Consider the following 13,856-nt stretch of genomic DNA (forward strand, 5'->3'; position numbering starts at 1 on the left):
CAACCAGGCATGTGTGTTTAGATTATCATTTTTGCTATGAATATGCTGACGTATATTTTAAGTATTTTGAAAATAATGGAATCGAACGTTGTATAGTACAGTATGATTCTTGAAAACTAAAACAGTGTTTCCAAGCAACATTCATGAATACTGCATTGATCCAATCTGGCCTTATATAGTACCTCCTTTACCTTTTACAAAAAATATATTTCTTACTTGTAAACTTTCACATACAAAAATATTCAGATAATCACTGCAGAAACTCAGATAGCCTTGTAAACAGCGAGTGTCTATTTGCCTAGGGCTGGCCAAGGTCTAAAATACTATGTGTTTGTGTGGAATTGGTAGTAGCCATAGGGGAAAGATACATATACATATTTCAAACTTATTTGGTTCATGGCTCCATGTTTGATTAGTATATTTTAAAACTGTAATTTTTTTCTTTTTGTATCGTGAATTTTTACATATTGTTAAGTGTATAGCAAATTGCTGTTGGTAAACCATGTATAGAAAATAGCATTAAGGCATAATCTGTAGATTTATTTTCCCTTTATGTGTAAATAGAGTTTTACTATATAAAGAATAGTGAATTTAATGTCAAATTAAATTGTTGTGTATGACATTTTTAACCTTCTCTTGAGCTAATTTGTAGGCCTTTAGTTGTATACACAGATCTGTTTGTATAGGAAGTAAGAACATGAACAGCCGATTCTAATCATTAGTGAGCACATACAAATGTATCAAGCTCAAACGTTCCAGTACAGCATTATAGAGGTTGTTTACTGAAACCTGTGGTAACAAACTCAAAATTTCAAATACTGCATCTACGGGTCAACGTTTTGGGAAAAGGGGAGGAGGACGGACTGGAAGAATATGTTAATAATGAGACGCCTAAAGTGCTTATTTCTACATTTCATTTATATATATGGATTTTAGCCCTTCATGGTTTCTATTTAATCAACCAACAATTAACAATAATAGTAACATACATGGGATGTGGTAGGCAATAAATCCTAGAATCGGGTCTAGGTCTATAATTTGACCTCACCGACCCTGATTTCTAAATGTCACTTGGGTAGCACATTAATTTAATTTTTTTTTTGCTGTATCACATTTTCTTACAACTGACGTATAGAGTTGACAGCAGGCTTTTAATTTAATTGATTTCAACGAGAATAAAAACTACTTTCAATAAATGATGCAGATGCTTGGATGAATATAAAACTTTAAGTTCCTTTTTTATTACTGCAATTTAAAGAATTCTAATTAACAAAGACAGCAGCATGACTAGGGATAAAGAATGACTTATAAATTGTGGGTGGTTGATCATGGTGGTTCAATATTCTGAAGGCTACCATTGTTTCAGTTCATCTTTACATTATATGATTAATAATCCGGATATGTTAGTTGGTACAGTGGAAGTACTATAGTTCTTGTCTTTGTTAGAATTTTATTCATTTATTTTGGTTAGTTCCTGGATTAATGTATGAAATGAAATGTTATCTGAAGATCTGAAACCTGATGATTTTTCGCTTGATAACAATAAAAGAAGGTAGAATTGGTTGTTTACTTTCAGTTTGGTACAAGAGTGTGTCAGGTGGGTACATTGTCGGTAGGCCTAGGTTTACTTGGCCTATCTGAAATTCTCTGTCATTTGGGCACTTGGTCTATTCCCCTAATTCAGGTGGGCATTCGGTACAATATGTTTTAAGATACCAGGAATTCTATCAGGTGAGTATAAAGTCTGTCAGATGAATGGATCTGTATACAGTCTACTTCATCGTTTTTTTTTATGTTCCGTAGGTACTATTCCATGTTCTCTCAGACAGTCTGTCCATGGAGAAAATAAAATTTTATTTTATTTTCTCCATGGTCTGTCAGATGAATGGACCTACTCCGTTTATCAGAACGATTTGCAAGGAAATTATCGGCCCTTATTTTTAAAATGTCTAAATATTTGGTCTTGCCCTATTATTTTCATCTGGCTTAGTCTTTATCATCCGAAAGTGTGTTACATGAGTATGGTACTCATTTTACCAGAAACTCAGTTAAATGGATACTCAGTTTCAGAAAGTCTGTCAGATAGTTACTCGGTCAGTCAGATGGGTACTCAGACTGTCGGATGGGCAGTCAGTCTGTCAGATGGGTGCTTATTCAGTCAGAGAGGAACTTAGTAGCCTATGTTCAATAAGCACTCAGTCTATCAGAAAGTCTGTCAGGTAGGTACTACGTGTCAGTATATTAGAAAGTCTGTCAGAAAAATACCCTGCTAATGGATATTATTTGTATTTTGTAGTAATACAAACAATAAGAACGATAGTATTGTTGAACCTAATAAGTTATAAATTTTAGTAGAGTACAATTATTTTAATCATTTAATGAATAGTATAGTTCTTTATGATAAAATAAATGGTTGGAAATGATTGTTAAATTGTTATAAAGCTATTATAAATAATGTTCCATCATGAGCAGACATGAACTGGTAAGAAAATATTATATATAAGAGGGTGTTTTCATTGACTTAATCATTAAATTAAAAGCTATATAAGGGTTAACTGAGGTTCCTGGTGGGTAGTAAATTTGGCACTTGCCCTCCAGCTGGGATTTAAAGCCAAAGGATAATAACCTATCCAGAGATTCCAATAGAATAAAATTCAGTATAATCTAACTGAAAATACCCAACAAGTAGGTTTTGTCATTGACAAGAGGCGTAAGTAATTTGGAATTTTTTCAGCTTAAAATTGTAAGCGGAGAGCTTAGCATTTATGGTTATTTGTTAAGATTTGTGCTTAGTGTGGAATTGGTAATTCAGATTCTTTTTTTCTGATATTCATAGACATTCATTTCCATGAATGTTACAGTTGCACAAAACTGTCTTGGTTCTTGCTGGAAATTTAGCAAATAGACACAGATTCTTTAGGTTTTTTAGGTGAAACAATGTGTATTTTTTATTCTTTGGCCGAGTTTAAAGAAAGTAGGCAGTCGCTATAGTTAATTCTTAACTGTGATTGGATGCTATTATAATTGAATTACAGAAGCAATGCCAAAAAAGAAAATAATATTTTCTCATCTCTCCCATTTTCATATTCTTCTATTTATGCCTGTGTAGATCAAATTTCAGTGTTATCAGACTTATTAGAATGTTAATAAAATAAGTAACAGCTTGATCTGAAAAACTAACAGCCAAAAAAGGGGCCTTGTTTTTTTTTGTTTTTTTTTTTATGGAAGAGAAAATAAACAATTTGTTATTTGGCCTTTTTAGAGATAAACTCATTATGAGGCTTAGGATTTGGCTTAGTCACAGGGGCGAATACAGAGATGTCCGAAGGGGGGGTCGAAATTGGGGCCGATCAAATAACACCACTCTAAGGGATCCGGGGGATTGTCCCCACGAAATTTTGGTTTTCTAGACCCCTAAAAATAACCTCTGAGGCGTTTTGGGCGATCAATATTTTCTTTTTCTCTTTCTTTTTTTTATTTTGCACAAAGGGAGTGAGGCAGGGGCCGACCTGAGCCCCCTAAATCCGTCCCTGAGTCGTGCAAAAATCCTGCTGTTTGTAGGATTGAACACAAGACCTTGAGTTTGACGAGCTGCCATTCCTGATCTGCTATTCTAACAGTATTAATTATACAAATTATGATAAGTACGTATATTAAACCAAAATTGAAATTGTATTTTCGTCTATAATTTTAATTTTAATATCAGCGTTCATTTGAATAGTCAGGCTCAATACATTCATATCTCTTTCAAAGGTTTTGTTAACCCGTAGGATTGGCATATTGGTAGATTGAACGAATGGGATATTAAACAACCAAATGGTTTACTTTTATTTTAATAAATGCCACGAGGTAATCACTACAAACAAAACCGAGTCGTATTTTTATAATTATGGCCACAAACGTCTGCGTCAGTAATCTCGGATTGGAAGTGCCATGGCAACCTAAAATTTAATATATCATGGACAATATTTTTCTTGGTATTTTTTTGGTGATGCCGACATTTCTATGTCATTAATTTGTGTATTGCAATAGCGGGGTTTTGGTGAACATGACATGGTATTTAATTTTTGGCTTAATCAACTACTAAATAGTTGAAAAGTTTTACAATACTAGATTCAATATTAAAATGGCTGCAATACTACAGATGTCACATACAGTCGAGGATTGAAAAATAAGGATCTTTACATTTTTAATACTCGTAGATGGATGATTTTGAGCAATTAATTATGTTCTCAGGAGTCAATTTAAGAGATTGTCTTGAGGGGAAATGTAATAAAATCGGATCTGCTTGTTACTGCTATCATCATTCTGGTATGTAAGACGTGTACTTTCATCAAAATTCCTGTAAATTGTCAAATACATGTGGTTTAATTTATGATTGATGTCGCATGGACAACTTATTTAAAGACGAAAAAATTCTATAAAAATTTATGAATTATGATTTGCCACGTGTTTAGTTCTTTTAGTTGACTGTATACAGTTCACAACTAAGGTGTTTTTAAGCACAAGTAGGAATAAGTCTCTTTTTCTTGAACCAGGAAGGAGAATTGAATTCTAGCACCCCCACTAAGTATGTTCTTACCTGCCTGTTGAGTCATCAGAAACTTATGCGTAATTATCAGAGATTTGGTCAGTAAATTCGAGAACAAGATTGTGTACAGTTGCAGGCAGAGAGAATGTTCAGTTCAGATAATTCTCCATCTTAATCAGACATCTTGAGAGGAAGTTTGGATTCATAATTGATTGTTGTTCACCGTTGACCTTTTGTGGCATTATCTCTGATATTAACTGTTTCTAGAATTTTTGATCAAGACACTCCTTTAAGCCAGTCCAGTTTAGCCACACAGTCTTCTACTTAAGGATGAGTTTTTGTTTTTCTGGAAATGAGTTGATGATTTGCAACAAAACTCCGAAGTTTTCCCACCAGGAAACAGAATTTTTTTACATCCAGACAAAATATTCAAATTAGAGGGATAATTTACACAGTACCTTTAGTTGCAGTGAAAGACTTTTGTCGTTTTAGTATTTTTATGTGCGTGTGTATACCTTGCTTAATTATTTGTGTACTTGACGTGCATAATTATGGCATTGTTTAAACGTTGTATTGGGATGGTAAGAATTTTCATAACAAATATTTTATTTCAACATCTACTAGCAAGCTGTTTCCTAAAGGAATGTAGATTTTGTAGAATGGGGAGGAGGGTGGGTATTTCAAGTAAAAGAGGGAGGTTGGTATTTCAAATAGTGGAGAGAGGTGGGTATTTCAAGTAGGGGAGGGAGGTAGTATTTTAAGATTGGATTGGGAGGTATTTTTTTGGACGCATTTCTCAGTTTATTTTTAAAATTATTACTTATAATTAATCCTACTAAATTTTACCTTTTATTTCTTAACAGCAACAAGAAGTGACGATAGAGGCGCTTCGACAGACGATGGAGAAGAATGAAAACACTATCTTTCAAGTTTATGAAGAGAAACAGAAGCACTGGGAGAGACAAATGGATAACCTAAAAGTGAAACTGAGGGAGAAAGAAGAAATGGTACATGTAGCAGAAAATAGACTAAGACAGGTAATAACGGATATCAGTCAAATTGTAGTATAAGCATACCATCTGTTATAAAATCTAGTGGGAAAGTTGCAAAGTATAAAATCATGAATAAGTTATTACTATACATGTAACATGTTTTCATGTTATAAAAAGAAAATTAATTTGAGAAAAAAAAAACCAATATAATAAACAGCTATATTCTTTTGGAACTTTGGCTTCAGGTAGACAGAGCGGATCCAGAGATGTCGGAAAGTGGGGCCGATCGAGATAACACCACCGTAGGGGGTCAGGGGCGTGCCCTCACAAAATTTGTGTTTTCTAGACGCCCGATAATAACTTCTGAGGCATTTTGGGCGATCAGTTTTTTTCTTTTTCTTTCTTTCTTTCTTTTTTTTTTTTTTTTTTTTTTTTTTTTTTTTTTTTTTTTTTTTTTTTTTTTTTTTAACTTTCAAATTGGGGGAAACGAGTCAGCCCCCGCACCCCAAATCTTCCCCTGGTAGAACTGTGGATCAGTGGTCCATGTGCCTGCCCTTCATCTTCATGGTCATAGGTTGAAGTCATACTGTGATTATAAATAGCTCCTCTACCCAAAATTTCTCGTACAATATAATATACTGGACTAAGTTTAATATACTGATGAATGAATAAACTGTAATTGAACTTTGAACGGTCTAACTTCTCTTGTATTTCAGTCATACTGTTCACACATTAACATGTAGTTAACTGTGTCAAATTAATTTGTTTGATTGCTTTTTCACAAGTTTTCCTCAATGCATTGGCGGCTGGCAACAGATTACACATCCAAATTTGGCAATAGAATTTAAGAACAATACCTTTGTCACTGGTGGATTAGACTTGTTAATAGATTTAAGTGCAATCGAGAGATTTATTTTGAAAGTAAAGTTTTGATGTGACAGTAATTAATTTGTTTATTTTCTAACAAATAATTGCCACATTTTGTAAATAATGCGGTGTTTTGTTTCTTTTAGGGTCAGCAAAATGGAGGCGTGCGGATGCTGAAAAAATCCTATCAGAAACTGAGTAAAAGTCAGGAGAGTTTGGTAGACTATGATCGAGTCAATTCCAGCGTTGATGATGAAGAAATTAATGAGTTGCGAATCAGAGTGCAGAGACAAAGAGGAGAAATCCTGAAACTAAAAGCAAAACTATCGGATGTTAGCAGTGAGTCAGATCATAGACAGGTTGAGGTGACAAGATTGCGCTCTCAACTTCAGCAGTTAACAAACAATTTACAACGGCGTATTTCCGAGTTAAGTAACTATCAAGAAGAACTAGTCAGAAAGGATACTGAAATAGATAAATTGAGAAAGAAGCTAGCTTTTATTGAAAATCAGACCCCTAGAGGGAAGAATAACAGTGCAACATTTACTGCAACCCAACAAAAGCTAGAAAGCTTGCAGAAGCTTCTACAGCAAAAAGATAGCGATGTGAGTCAAGAACGAGTGCAAAGGAACCATCTCCATGAACTTAATGAGAACCTGACAAAAGAGGTGCAGGTTCAAGAGGAGGAGTTAGGGTTACTCAGGAGTAAGCTGTTTGAAAAAGAGAATGAACTGTCACAGGAAAAATGCGAGGTCTCGTATCTACAAGAAGTACAAGAAAAATTAAGTCAGGAAGTTCATGATCGCAAAGTAGTGATAAAAAACTTAGAAGAAAAGTTGTGCAAGATTGTTTCATCATCGGGACACTTGAGTGTGAAAAACGAAGACAAGAAAGAGATTGAAGAACTCAAATTGATATTGCAGAAATCGGAGGAAGAGAAAAACAAAGCTGTCTCATCGCTACGCAGGCAGCTTGTTGCACAAGACGAGGACATTGCACGTTTGCACAACCAACTTGGTTCCGTGGAGAAAGATAAATTATCGCTCCAGGAACGTGTTTCCAAAGGAAAGGATGGAAACAGTAACTTTGTTGTAATACAGAGGCAGATGGAATGTGATTTGACTAGCCTACAAGTTAAGTTGACGCAAAGAGACAGAGAACTGTCTGAAACGAAGCGAGAAATGAAAGAGATGATTGAAAGGAAAGACTCGGAGTTAATGGCGCTTAAAGCTCAGTTCAATAAATCATGGGATGGTTCCAAATCATTAGATAATAAAGCTATGGCCAGAGAAGCTGAAATTGCATTTTTAACCGATAAGTTAAATAATCGTGATTCTGAAATATCTACATTGAAACGTCGTTTGGAAAGCTCTCAGAAACGAGGAACTTCACCAAACAGACGTGGTAGCTCTCCTAGTGGGTCATTGAAATCAGGATCTGGAGGTTATCATGAAGATATGAGCATACTTTCAAGGGAAAAGGAATCGTTGGAAAGCCATCTCAGTAGCGTTAAAATAGAAAATGCACGCTTGCAGCAGAATCTTGAGAAGTCAATAAGTGAGATAATTTCGCTCAAAAAGCAGCTTGACTCTGCTTCACCAATGTCGTTGACGAGTCAGTCGAGCTCAACAAGTGATCGACACAAAAGCGACTTAACGTCAGATGCACACCAGGATCTTCAGCGGTTGAGACATGAACTGGAAAAAATGAAGGAGAAATGCAGTACTACTGAAAGTATTATTGAAAAGGAAAGGCAGACATGGCAGGAAGAAAAAGAAAAAGTGATTAGCTATCAGAAGCAATTACAATTAAATTATGTGCAAATGTATCGTAAAAATCGAAATTTGGAACGCGACGTTGAACAGCTCACGCTTGAACTTGAACGAAGGCATTTGATCGAAGATGAAGACGACCCAGAAACGACCGTTAATGTCTGAAGCAATGTGCTTTCATTTTTTTTTTTGTATAATATCTCAAAATGTCATAAAGACATGTGCAAAGACTTTCAGAGTAAAATGCAAGCAAAGCTAAGAGTGAACAGCAGTGATTCGTATGAAATACAGGTAAATGTGAGGTTATCTCCACAGCGTGCATTTTAGACTGAATGGATTTTGCTAATTGCCGTCTTCTATTTGTCATATGTAATCTGACATGTGTTGTGCATCCATTACAACTACGAAAACATTACCGGAGACTAGATATTCTTTTGTGTGAAGCTTATTTCATGGATTAAATTTCTGTTTGCTTTCCACCGTTCAGGACCAAAGCAATTTATTTTGAATGTGGAAGATATTGATAATGGCGCCTTTCATAAGATCAAGGATGCATACCAGATGAACCAATGATTTTTTAAGTGGAATTTCTTTCATTCCGAATCCTTTGTAGTACGCGATAGGATTTAGTCTTTCCTGTTAGAATGCAAAAGAATGTTAAGACATTTGGGATGATAACTTAAAAGCATAGCTGCAGTAAAAAAAAAAATCATTTGTACTTTCGTTTATCCAAACTCTGTGATTTTTATATAAACTTGTTTTGTTACAATTCACAATTATTCAAATTTCATAAGTTTTGTTATATTTGTGGATGTTTTTTAAAGGAAAGATTTTTTTAAATAGAAAAAAAATTATCTTGTACATATGAGTTCATATATACTGTACACTTTTTCATGCTTTTTTTTTTTACCTCATTAAAATTGTGTAATTATAAGCTATTTAGTTTTAGTTTATAAATATTCAATAATTAATACTAGCACACAGCAAGAACAGCATGTTTAAGAAAAGACTAATATATACAGTAGACCATTGTGAAATTTTGAATAAAAATTCCAATAACCTGGCAACTACCACTGGGGGACTTCCACCCCAGAGGCCTACGCATTTCGCGTGATGTAGTTACTAGTGTGTGCGCAGCGCTGTATTTGACACAAATTCCCCCGGTGAGTTGCGAGACATTGGTTGCGCTGTTTCAAAATAAACCCAATAACAATGGCCTATAATAATGCTTTTCTTATTGTTATTAATTGCCAGAAATGTATTGATCTTTATTGGTTCACAGAAGATCATCAAAGCTGATTTTTTTTTTATGTGCTATTTCTGTTTAAGTACCAAGGTACATTCTTTTACTGTTTCAGCAAGATGTTGAGACTCAGCTAAATACTGTACATTGTTCTAAAATGTGCTGTGTTAGATTAGACACAAGCTATTGTAGACACTACATCTCCAGTATGAGTTTTTTTCATTATAGGATAACGTCATCTTCTTTCTACGTAACACTATATCTTCCATTATTTAAGGTTAAAATAATGCTTTGTCCACATCAAATTTTAGGTGACAAATAACTGTAATTTGCCTATATTTCAGTGTAATATGTCATCATGATTCACATGTATGGGAACATCACAACACATCACAACACACATATGGAGTTTATATTTTGTTAGTAAACATTTCCACCAGGTCACACTAACTTGATAGATTACATGTGTATAGGTGTTTAGACTTCTTATATTCAAGTTTATAGAAATCACCTAGTTTTAAGCTTTCAAGACATCGCAAACCATTATACTTTGTGGTTTTTGTAACTAAATAAGCCTTTAAACCTCTTAAAACTTTCACAGAATTGGGGTGGTCTTTTAGAGGCAGACAATGCTTTTTACAAACAACTGCTAAAGAGATAATGAAAGGTAATAAAATAAAGCAGAACAAAAGTAATAGATCTTTTTCATTTACCAATAAATCAAGGAAGAAACTAAGTATATATAATAGCTTCAATCAAAATCTCTGGGATACCCGTGCGAATTAAGTGTTTCCGGTTTTTGAAAGATCTAAAATTAACTTCATTTAAAGCAATATAAAGCTTTACATTATTAAGGGTTGATACCTTTTTGAGCTGTTTATACCCGTCACCTGTTAATAGGATTTCCTTTTCTAGGCCTTCCTATAGTAGTTACCACGTTCAACCTTTACCAAAAGTCTTGAGTGCAAATCCATAACATGAAATGATCTCTGATTATCTAAAATTAGGTGATGTGCATCGTGTTATGCATAATTTATTGCTATAGGTTATTCAATGAAGGCCATTGATTAAGAGGTGGGATTGACTAGGTTTTTAATACATTAGATCTCGTGTGTGGTGCATAATAACGCTGAGTATCATAATTCTATCGATCACTGTGCCCCCGCAAGAATTATTCAGATATCGCTCCCTTTAATTTAGTTTCTCCCTGATAGATTCATCCAGCATTGTGATCATTATGTGTATATACATTCATAATATTAATAGAGATCGGTACCATACCATTTTTAGTATTAACACATGTAGGAAGTTAAAGGTGTCATATCTTTTTGATGAAAAGCATAGGGAGGTCATGTCTTAAAAGCATATGTGGTAGAGTGATGGCAGATCATATGTAAAAGTAGCGTCAGTTGTTTCCATTTCATAGAGTATGGTAGTAGTAAAGTTGATGGCCAATCGCTTTGTATTGTTCAGCATTACTACTTTGTATCACGTTTTCGGACTGCAAACATTCCATTCTGTAATACAAAACTTCCTCTAATCAATGTGTCGCTGGGCAAATATTCCCTTCTGCTTGTAAAGTGTACCTTTGTTTAATCAAAAACAAATTAGGCACAGATTGTGTGATCAACCCAGGATATTAATTTCCTCAATATTTAGTTTACACTTAAATTCTGTGTAAAATGATGCTAAGACTCAATTGGTAGAATTGAGTGGTAGCAGGTTGGGTCAGCTCACACATACCTGGACACTAGCTTGATGTTTCATTGCTGTCTTTAGAAGTATTGACATTTTATTCTATTAAACTTATACTGTAATTGCTAGGGTTCTTTTATCATGGAAGCATGTATTATAATAAGATGCTAAATTATGTATTTTATCACTAATTGCTATTTTATTATTGCTGTTATTTTACTTTGAGGCATAATATCATGTTGTCTTTTGATTCGAACCCAGGACCATGGGTTAAAAGGCAAGTTCCTTAACTACGAATCCACAGCTCCAATGTATTTATCGTCAAATTCTCTGTATCCCCTCTCATTGAATTCACCCTACCTCATACAACCTATTGTACATAGCTTGGTAAAATACTGTTGTAGGCCTCCCCTCACTTATGCCATTCATTATCAATGGATCATTGACTTCTACTTAATCATCTCCGGTTTATTCATCATTAATATATTCAAACAAAATATTAAAGTTCACGTCATTATATAGGTTGTGTTGTCCATATGTGTATTAAACAGGTTTTGTATTTAAACATTGAAGGAACAAATACACAGGGTATTATATTCTTGTCATTGTGTTTGTTACCCATTCAAAAAGCATGCAATCTGAACAAACTTTACTAAAATATTAAGTATTTAATATACAGATATTTCTGCTCCATCAGGGTCATAGTTAAAAGATTAAAATAGGTCAGTAAGTGTTTCCTTTTTGTATAATTATAAACAGATTATGATAGTGCCAACTCCATTAATTGGAATTCAAATATAAAATTAAGCATGTTATTTAGATGTTCCAACTTGTGACATAACCTTCCTCATTTAATGAAGGTTTATATTTAGCATACTTCTTCCATGTTGCTATTTTTGTACAACTTTCCAAATATTCATTATAGAACAAATATAGCATATAATGTTATAGTATGGCGTATAGCATAATGTTATAGTATGGCATACATTCATTTGGTTCTAATTTAAATTTGCATATGTACAATGTGATAAACAAAAACCGTCTGATATATTGCAGTATGTGATATAATAAACTGTTGTTACTATTGATGTATTGATAAGAGAACAATTTTAATGGCTTTTTAAAATTCCAATGCTTGTTTATTTTAATAGAAGATGCTATTTTCTAAGTACTCAATGCATGGTGATATAAATATGCTAACATGTGCTAAACCTACCTTAATTTATAATGTATTTTGTCAAATTTAAAAACGAAGATTATGTTTCTCGTCACTTTTTTTGGGTGACCATTTTATTCAGTTTACTTATATGTTGAAATATACTGTAAATATCCTCATAATCAGTGTTTATCCAAGGACGAAATTTTGTGTTTTGTTTTTAGCCATCTTGGCGAGGACATAACAAAGGCCTCATCCTGTTGAAAATCCTTGACGAGTAACATTGTCTTTCTCTAATTTGGCCTAATTCTACTAAAGTACATGTTAATGATTTGTATAATTTTTACAAATATTTTATACAACTTTATTCTTTGCAAATCTAGAGTTAGATATTTAGAATTTTCTAAACATGAAATTTTTATTTATCTGTTAAATCCTTTACATACTTGTAGATTTCAAAAACATCTCAACTTGTTTTGCATGTGTATTTTTGTGTTCGTATTCTATGTTTTTCTATGTTATATACCCTATCTTCTGCCACATCATTTTTTAATGAAATGGTTATTCAATAAATCACTGTTGAAATACAGAGAAATTGGATTTGACAATAATTTGTATGTTTGTTCAAGTCTTGAAGAAAACTAAATATAAATATTTATCAAACTTGTAATATTACATTTAATTCATAAAGTGCCTTTAAAAGAGGCTTTCGGCAATATGGTTCTGTTGGATTACTCTAATTATTTGATTGGTCAACAGTTAACGACCTAACAGCATTACAACGACGTTGCAATGTTTAACAGCATTGTTTTTATAATTCTGACCAGTATCAGTATTGGACTTTGTTTTAATAGTTTCAAACCAAAATAACTGACCAATCAGATGAGGACACCTGTTTAGGTAGGCCTACGTTTTCAGATTCAGATTCAAATATATTTGGTCCTTGCGGAAACTCATTTAAGGCAACAATCACAATATAATGAAATCCAAAAATACAAAGAAATAAAAACTAAGAATAGCAAAAATACACAAAACAGTATAAAGTAAAAATATACAGAGATAAGACCTTTTAATGAGTATAGAGAAATTATATCTAGCCGTTATTGTTATGTAATCTGATGGAGAATGGAATGAACGAATTCAAATACCAGTTAGTTCTACATTGAGTGCTGTGTAGACGCTTGTTCACATTGTCATTTTATGGGACATTAAATTAAAGATCGAATTGTTTTATTGTTAGAAACATACACTGGGTGAGGCAAGGAAAGGCTAATTACAATACCAAGAGGAAGTTGCGCTGTTTCATCAATCCATTACTTTAGTTTCAACTTTGGGACAAATTTCTATTGAACCGAAATGTATAGAGGGCAGACTGTATCCGGGGAAATGACTGAAAGCAGAATATGACACCTGGACAAAATACACTACAGTACTTATATGATTTATGGAACGAATCATTATGTTAGTATGCATCTACTGTGCATTATACATTCAAGTAGACATGATAGCATTCCAAATAGAATGATTGATTGATTGATTGATTGATCGATCGATTAGTGAATACAATTATCGGGTACAATGCATTTGAATAAGGTATACG

General features: G+C 33.5%; 1 protein-coding gene across 11 annotated transcripts in view; it reads left to right on the forward strand.

The window, feature by feature from the left end:
- The window catches only part of LOC117117958 (leucine zipper putative tumor suppressor 2-like), a 58,457-nt gene extending 45,601 nt beyond the window's left edge, over positions 1–12,856 (forward strand). For all 11 annotated transcript variants that reach the window (XM_033262452.1, XM_033262455.1, XM_033262458.1 and 8 more), the window contains 2 exons: positions 5,395–5,568; positions 6,537–12,856. In XM_033262452.1, the coding sequence (XP_033118343.1) occupies positions 5,395–5,568; positions 6,537–8,327 (1,965 nt within the window). In that variant the 3' untranslated portion in view covers positions 8,328–12,856. The remainder of the gene's footprint in view (positions 1–5,394; positions 5,569–6,536) is intronic.
- Positions 12,857–13,856: the final 1,000 nt, after the last annotated feature.

This window comes from Anneissia japonica, unplaced genomic scaffold, assembly GCF_011630105.1.
Source record: "Anneissia japonica isolate Jap-2015-1 unplaced genomic scaffold, ASM1163010v1 scaffold288016_len413324_cov198, whole genome shotgun sequence".
NCBI classification, from domain to species: Eukaryota; Metazoa; Echinodermata; class Crinoidea; order Comatulida; family Comatulidae; genus Anneissia; species Anneissia japonica.